The 8,233-nt window shown below is 46.8% G+C and overlaps 1 protein-coding gene across 1 annotated transcript; it reads right to left on the reverse strand.

The window, feature by feature from the left end:
* Positions 1-405: 405 nt before the first annotated feature.
* Positions 406-6,670, reverse strand: LOC112206064 (putative ANKRD40 C-terminal-like protein). The gene is made up of 4 exons (XM_024350521.2): positions 6,631-6,670; positions 3,921-4,001; positions 3,153-3,313; positions 406-1,271 (listed from the first exon to the last, which is right to left on the reverse strand). Exons 1-4 carry the CDS (start codon positions 6,668-6,670, stop codon positions 1,128-1,130), a joined length of 426 nt encoding a protein of 141 aa, XP_024206289.2. The 3' UTR covers positions 406-1,127.
* Positions 6,671-8,233: the final 1,563 nt, after the last annotated feature.

An 8,233-nucleotide genomic window follows, 5' to 3' on the forward strand; every position in this document is an offset into this window, starting at 1 on the left:
GGCAGGAGAATCCCTTGAACCCAGGAGGCAGAGGTTGCAATGAACCGAGATCGCGCCACTGCACTCCAGCCTGGACGACAGAGCAAGACTCCGTCTCAGAAAACAAAAAAGGGTTGGGGGGCCTGAGCACAGTGGCTCACACCTGTAATCCCAGTACTTTGGGAGGCCGAGGCAGGTGGATCACCTTAGGTCAGGAGTTCAAGACCAGCCTGGGCAACATGGTGAAACCCCATCTCTACTAAAAATACAAAAATTAGCTGGGCGTGGTGGTGTGTGCCTGTAATTCCAGCTACTTGGGAGGCTGAGGCATGAGAATCGCTTGAACTTGGCAGTGAGCTGAGATTGTGCCATTGCACTCCAGCATAGGCAACAGAGTGAAACTCTGTCTCAAAAAAAAAAAAAAAAAAAAAAGGTGGAGAGGGGGCGGACACTGATAGAACTTGTGTTGCCAAGTGGGTCCTGGCTTTCCCAGCACCATCACCTCACCCTGCCCATGTGGGTTCACCTGAAGAGACTCTGGCCATTTGTCCTGACTGAATCTTATAAAGCACACATCAGGATTAGGGCACAACTCTACAAAATAAACTGCCCTTGGTGTAAGTATCATACCTTGCGATGGTTTTTATAGCTATTTGTCAAAACCCTAAACTTAACTCTTCTCCCAGCCCAGAGAAATTGGAGATGACGAAACATAATAATTTCTCACAGTTCAAACATGAAGTTAGCCAAACTGGTATATGCATCCAGACTTCATTATTTGTGAAATAATGATTTCAGTTTTTTAATTCCTGGGATTGATTATTTATTTATTTATTTATTTATTTTGAGAGACAGAGTCTTGCTCTGTCGCCAGGCTGGAGTGCAGTGGCGCAATCTCAGCTCACTGCAACCTCTGCCTCCTGGGTTCAGGTGATTCTCCTGCCTCAGCTTCCCATGTAGCTGGGACTACAGGTGTGCGCCACCACACCTAGCTAATTTTTGTATTTTTTTTAGTAGAGACTGGGTTTCACTATATGTTGGCCAGGCTGGTCTAGAGCTCCTGACCTCAGGTGATCTGCCCACCTTGGCTTCCTAAAGTGCTGGGATTACAGGCGTGAGCCACCATGCCCGGCCATTCCTGGGAGTATTTAATAAGTCATTTTTGCAGCTTTGGTATTATAGCAGGGCCTTTCTGTCAGAGATGGCACATATTCTGTCAATCTGGAGCTTCCATTTTTCATTAAAATGAGTTCCACTTCCTGAAAGTTCCGCAGTCTTCGAATGTCTTTGTCCTTAATGTAGAAAAGAAATTATATCATGCTTAATAAATTTGAATGTAATAGAAAACCTTAATATTAATATTGTTCAGCATCTTGGGTTCTGAACCCATAAGGTATTGTTTTTTTTGAGACGGAGTCTTGCTTTTGTCGCCCAGGCTGGAGTGCAATGATGCGATCTTGGCTCACTGCAACCTCCGCCTCCCGGGTTCAAGTGATTCTCCTGCCTCACTTGGCTCACTGCAACCTCAGCCTCCTGAGTAGCTGGGATTCAGACATGCGCCATCATGCCTGGCTAATTTTTGTATTTTTTATAGAGACAGTTTTCACCATGTTGGCCAGGCTGGTCTTGAACTCCTGACTTCAGGTGATCCGCCCACCTGGACCTCCCAAAATGCTGGGATTACAGGTGTGAGCCACTGCGCCCGGTCCCCATAAGATAGTTCTGTATTTTTTTTTGAGACAGGGTCTCGCTCTGTCACCTAACCTGGAGTGCAGTGGCACAGTCACAGCTCACTGCAGCTTCAACCTCCTAGGCTCAAGCAATCCTTCCACTTCCACTGCAGCCTCCCAAGTCTACTACACCCAGCTAATTTTTGTATTTTCCTGTAGAGACAGGGTTTCACCATGTTGCCCAGGCTGGTCTCAAATTCCTGAGCTCAAGCAATCCGCCCACCTCGGCCTCCCAAAGTGCTGGGATTACAGGCATGAGACACCACACCCAGCAGATTTTTGTGGTTAAGGTATCTGGAAAGCATGATCATCCCTGGACATGTTAGTTTACAAAGAATATACACTATAAGCCAAGACACCAGTAAGGATTGCCAAAGGAACAGCAGCTCACCACCTGTTATCCCAGCACTTAGGAGGATGAGGCCAGGGGTTTGAGAACAGCCAGGGCAATATAGCCAGACCCATTTCAAAAAAAAGAAATCAGTGGAGTGTGGTGGTGTGTCCCTGTAGTCCCAACTACTCTGGAGGCTAAGATGAGAGGATCACTTGAGCCGAGGATTTCGAGGCTGCAGTGAGCTATGATCACGGCATTGCATTCTATTGTGGGTGACAGAGACCCTGTCTCAAAAAAATAAAAAACAAAATTGCCAAAGGAATTTTGAAAGCTTTAAAGAAAAATTTCCAAAGAAATAAGATTTCCTTTCCAAAATTAAAAATTAAGATCTGTATTTTAAATCTGGGAAATATATAAAAATGCAAAACAATTTTTGTTTGCTAATATTTCAAATACTTAGCAAACCCACCCTTTGCTAAGCAAACAAGGATGGGTTTCTGTTTTTTTTTCCTGAGGACTATGCCATTTTATGTTAACCAGTCAATTTTGCAGAGATTGGTGGGGCCAAAAGCACTGAACTAAAGCCTTAAATTGGGGAGTCACTTGTCATTCAGAGGTTTGTTTTTTTTGAGACAGAGTCAGCTCTGTCACCAGGCTGGAGTGCAGTGGTGCTATCTCGGCTCACCGCAACCTCCTCCTCCTGGGTTCAAGCAATTCTCCTGCCTCAGCCTCCTGAGTAGCTGGGATTACAGGCACGCGCTGCCATGCCCAGCTAACTTTTGTATTTTTAGTAGAGACGGGTTTTCACCGTGTTGGCCAGGATAGTCTTGATCTCTTGACGTTGTGATCTGCCCACCTCGGCCTCCCAAAGTGCTGGGATTGTACTGGTGTGAGCCACCATGATCGGACCATTTAGAGGTTTTTAAAAGGTTTATGGATTAGATGTGCAAATCTTAAAAGCGCCGGATTGAAAATGACCTAGCTACCATGTTTGGCCATTTTGCAGCCAGGATTTCTGGTGTCATGAAATGCAGAAGTGTAAACGATTGGCTCCAGAGAACGTGATGTCACCCACTGTGATTCTGCATTTAGAAACTCTTAACCCTTACCTTTCTGAGCAGTGTGTTTGGTAGCTTTCTGATCTTCTCCACTTGTTCTGGTTTAATCCCCAGTTCACAGCAACTCACGTTTAGTAGGTTTTGGTAACTCAGTTCTTGTCTCTTCAGTTCAATTTCAATGAAGTCATTTTCTTTGGGGTTCTGAATTCTGACTTTAAGCACAAGCTCTAAATCACCCATAAATTCAAATACAGTTTGTAAAGGAAACAAAATACCCGTCAGAGATTTTCATATCTATTATTACAGCATAAATAATCCTAAAAACTGACTGTTAAGTAGACATGGAGCTTTCATGGGCACATACACACTTTGCATTAGCTGAGGGTTCTTTTCTTGGAGTGTTGGGCAAGCTCTGGGATGTATGCCCCCGTTATATCCACTGAAAACAGAAAGCTTGCAGCTTTAAGCCAGCCAAGGATTTAAAATATGCAATGGATATTTAAACACATCACCCTTGGGCAATACATAGCAGGTGCTCATACCTTGTTGCTTATCTGGAAAGCTTCAGGGAAATGTATAGCCCTGGGGGCCCTGGTGTCCTTAAAGAAGCTATTGTGCAGAGGAGCAAATCGCTCTTGAGATTCCTACCCACCACCCCCACTCCTCCAGAAATAGGATAATTCTACCATCTTTTAGGACAGTGGCATTGTATTCCAACTTAACTGTCCTGAGAAGATACAGTATGAACTAAAAGTCCAAATGGAAAGCAGATGGTCAGTTTGGCTTTGCAACATGGTCACATAGGGGCTGAGTCTTCACCTAGACAGGTGTCACTGGGTTTCTTGTTATCACTTGGGTCCGTTGGCAAGTGTGGATTTGTGCCTTCTTGTTTATATTCACCTGGGAAAGAATCAGGAAAGAGTTGAGAAGGAGCAGTACCTCACCAGTTGGCTGTCTGCCAGACAAAGGACAAGGATGCCCCACTTCCACTTCCTGCCCTGCAGCTTATCCTCCCCTTCTCAAGGGAAAAGGCAAGTCAGGAAAAGGGCAGTAATGACTTTCAGTCTTGAAGAGTAATTTTCTTTAATCACCACCCAAATCATGAAAAGGAGCTGAGACAGTATTTTTAAATGGTGCGTAATCTGGGGAAGAAATATTTATAATCTCTGTGCTTAGCTCAAGTTTTTACTTAAATATTTTTGGCACAGAGTGCTTTATGTCTTCAGTTCTCTAGCAGAGATACAGTTAGGAGGGTGTCTTTATAAGGAGCAATTTTCTCACCCAGAGGGAAGGGAAAGGAGTGAATATTTAGAGTGCTTTGCATATGCCAGGCCTTTTGTGTACTTCTTTCTTTCTTACAATATCCACTGAACATGTTGAAAGCCTGCTTTGCACCAGGCACTGGGCTAAGCCCTGGGGAAATCATGTTCAAAAATCCCAAAGATGTCTCTGTGCTCCTGGAGTTTGCAGGCCAGCAGAAGAGACAGATATTAATAAATGGGAAATCACAGTTGTCGGGGCATGATGAATGTGAAATACACAGTACTTTGAAAGCATGTTAGGGGTCAAGGGAGGCCTCCATGAAGGTTGATTATTTGAGCTGACATCTGAAGGATGAATAGGCTTAACTAGATCCAGAGGGCAGAGGAGGTGAAGAGCTTTTCACAGGGCCCTGTGGAGAGTTCAGCATGGCTGCAGGGCAGAGAGCATGGGGGGACTGAGTGTCAGACAGGCTGGCAGGGGCCAGTTAGTCCAATTACGTAGCTTCTTGTCACATGAGATAAGATACACGATAAGGTAAAATATACCCTGGATTTTGGAGGCAATAAAAAATTTTCATACTTATATGTTGATATAATGATTTGCATATAGTGGGCAAAGTATATTATTAAAATTAGTTTCACCTGTTTTTACTTTTTAAAACATGGCTACTAGCAATTTGAAATTACATATGTGGCTTGCATTACATTTCTATTGGGCAGCATTAGTCTAGATGAAAGGTTTTGGTCTTTGTCCTAAAACACCACCAAGCCATTCTGGTTTTTAGCAGAGAGCTGTCATAATCAGACTTGCATTCTGGAAAAGAGAAAAGCCTCACTGTCCCCAAAAGAATCCTGTGGGGTATGCACATTATTATTTTCATTTGCAGACAGGAAAATTGAGGCTGAAAGGGGAAGTAGTTTGTTCAGGTTGGTAAATGGCCAGATATGGATGTGACCAGGGCCAACTACATAATTTGCAAAGCCGAGTGCAAAAGGAAAATGAAGAGGAAGCCAATTTCCCCTTCTCACAGCCGCTGCTCTAACCCAGGGCAAATGGGTGACGCCCAAGGTATTGCGACCTCCCCACTTGAATGCACCAACTAGCTGGATGGGGGTGGGTGAGAGTGTCCAGGGCTGCCTGCCACTCCTCAACTTCTGATCCTTGTTTTGCCTGGGCAAAGGTGACAGCGGAATGAGGGACTCTGGCAGAGGGTTACAGCAGTGGTGGGGCTGGTCTGGGTGTGGAGACCATATGTATGAGCTGAGGCTCCAACTCCCAATCCTGGCACATGCTCCATTGTCCCATCGGACACCACTTACAAAACAAGTTCAGGGCTAAAATTATGACACATTTCAAGTCAACAATCACAGAATGTTGAACCCCAAGCCCAGGGCCTTTCTGAATGCAAGGCCCTGGGCAGCTGCACTGATCACAGCCTTATGAAGTCAGCCCTGTTTGTGCCACCCTGCCAGATGCCTCCAAGGAGATGAGACACTCCTGCCCAACTCAGCCCCTTCCCAGGACAGGAATAATGTCCCCTCCCCTAGTGAGCAGGGATCTGCAGTCTTCTCTTTGCCTTTCAATTCTGGGCCCTGGAGGTGGCTCAGGGCTGTGGCTCCTTCTCAGGCAGCCCCTGTAGCAGCTGGGCCCCAGCCCACCTGCCAGTACCTGACCTGATGTCGATACCTGATAGAGATACCAGAACCTGACCTGAAACGAGGCCTTCCTGCCTCACTGCTAACTCACCCAACACACAGCCCGAGAACTTTCCCTGCCCCATCCACTACGTTTGAAAGCATTTTCTTCTGTGGTCAATGTGTCAGCTCTGTGAATGGACAGAGTCTCATAGAGGTCACAAAGCATGCCCTTTGCACTCAGGCAGATTTGGGTCTGAATTCCTCTGCCACTTAGTAGCTTTGACACCTTGGGCAAGTTACATAACCTCTCTGATCTGAAAATGAGGTTAACAATCCTACCTCACCAGATTGTAAGAAGTCAATGAGAAAGTACACAGAAGGTACAACTTCCTAGCAGTTGTGAGCACCAGTAATTGCCAGCTGCTATTATTATTTATTGTAGCTATAGACACTTGCTTCCTTCTGAAAGGACCTTTGGTCTAGTTGCTCTGCTCTTCACTAGCCCACTGGCAGAGTGGCGGAGGCCACAGGGCACTGCTGGCCACAGCATGACCCGTGTCCCAGCCTTCCCCAGCCCCCTGTCCCATCCTCCTTGAGGACCATGTTGGGAACAGGACTCCCAGACTCACCTGCTGGCTTCTCCCCGATGTCCTGTTCCAGTTCAGCCATGAGTCACCTCTAGTCCGTCAGATGTGCAGCCCCTCTCGCATTTATGCGCAAGCTCCCAACCAAATAAAAAGCGCTTTCTACAGCCTCAGCACGTCTGTCTGCAAGGCAACAACAGTGTGTTCTTGCCAGCCCAGTGAGATAGAGCAGGGTCATTTTTATTTTATAGATAGGGAAAAGGAGGCTCCAGTGTGTGGCATGATTTGCACAGGGTGAGGCCAGTGAAGGAAGGTGCTGAAGTAAGGCTCCAGACTCTCTTCTCAGGCTGTCTCCACTGGAAGACGGTGCAGGCCAGTAGTACTCACCTGAGGGAATGGTGCCCTTCGGAGGGGAGGCCAGAGAGGCACAGCAGGCACCCAGCCAGACCCGAGAAGGGGGCCAGGCCCTCTTTCTTGGAAAAGGTTGGTAGCTTCTACATCAGGGGTAAGAAAAACCAAACACTTAGTTTCTCGGTTTGAATGGACTCCTCCTCCCCATTTCACTGTCTTTCCTCCCAGCCCCTTCCTCAGCAGCTGTGCATGACAAGAAAGAAGCAGAAAGACCCCTCCATACCTGGGAAAATGACCTTGGTGATGATCCTGGATCCCCTGATTGTAGACATCAAAATGGAGGAGGCAGAGGCTGGAGCAGGAGGTTCAGCGAAGAATGGGTGGGGAGGGTCAAAGTCCCCAGGGAGGCTGCTGCCTCAAAGGCAGGCTGAAGACAGGAGGAGGTGCACAGATAGGAACCCAGATGTTCGGGTAACGCTCACATTTCATTTAACCCTCCAATGACAAAAGACGGGCAAACAGACGGGGCATCAGGGTGGGCCTCAGCATCAAAAAACTGGAGGGAGCTGGCTGGGTGCGGTGGCTCACGCCTGTAATCCTAGCACTTTGGGAGGCTGAGGCGGGTGGATTGCCGGAGCTCAGGAGTTCGAGACCAGCCTGGGCAACTCGATGAAACCCCGTCTCTACTAAAATACAAAAAATTAGCTGGGTGTGGTGACGTGCGCCTATAATCCCAGCTACTCAGGAGGCTGAGACAGGAGAATCGCTTGAACCTGGGAGGCAGATGTTGCAGTGAGCCGAGATCACACCATTGCACTCCAGTCTTGGTGACAGAGCAAGACTCCATCTCAAAAAATAAATAAATAAATAAATAAACACTAAAAAAAAAAACCATAAACCAAACAACAACAACAAAAAACCAAAAAAAAAAAAAAAAAAAAAAGCTGGAGGGAGCTCTGGAGATCGCAGCCCCCCGGCTCTCAAACATGGTGTGCATTGAAGTCACCTGGGAAGCTTTAAAAACCGTGGATGCCCAGGTCCCACCCTATAAAGTCTGACTTAGTTGGTCTGGATGCAATCAGAGCCCCAGAACTTTCGAAAGGTTCCCAGCTGATTTCAATGTGCAGCCAAGACTGTGAACCACTGATTTGGCCAAACTGCTTAAAGGAGCAAACAGGGAAACTGAGGCCTTAGTAAGTGAAATGTTTACCACTAGTCACGTGGCCAGCCAGGCACAGGCCTGGCACTGGACCTGGGTCACCTGGCTGCCAGGCCGACGCTGTCTTCCCAGCATGCT

This window comes from Pan troglodytes, chromosome 19 (genome assembly GCF_028858775.2).
Source record: "Pan troglodytes isolate AG18354 chromosome 19, NHGRI_mPanTro3-v2.0_pri, whole genome shotgun sequence".
Lineage (NCBI taxonomy): Eukaryota > Metazoa > Chordata > Mammalia > Primates > Hominidae > Pan > Pan troglodytes.

What these genes read in the sequence shown, in the direction of transcription:
- LOC112206064 (XM_024350521.2), bottom strand. Translation starts at nt 6,670, where the DNA reads ATGGCTGAACTGGAACAGGACATCGGGGAGAAGCCAGCAG. An exon ending in CATCGGGGAGAAGCCAGCAG is followed by an intron (nt 4,002 to 6,630) that starts GTGAGTCTGGGA and finishes ATTCTTTCCCAG; the next exon opens with GTGAATATAAACAAGAAGGC. An exon ending in CAAACACACTGCTCAGAAAG is followed by an intron (nt 1,272 to 3,152) that starts GTAAGGGTTAAG and finishes TTCTACATTAAG; the next exon opens with GACAAAGACATTCGAAGACT.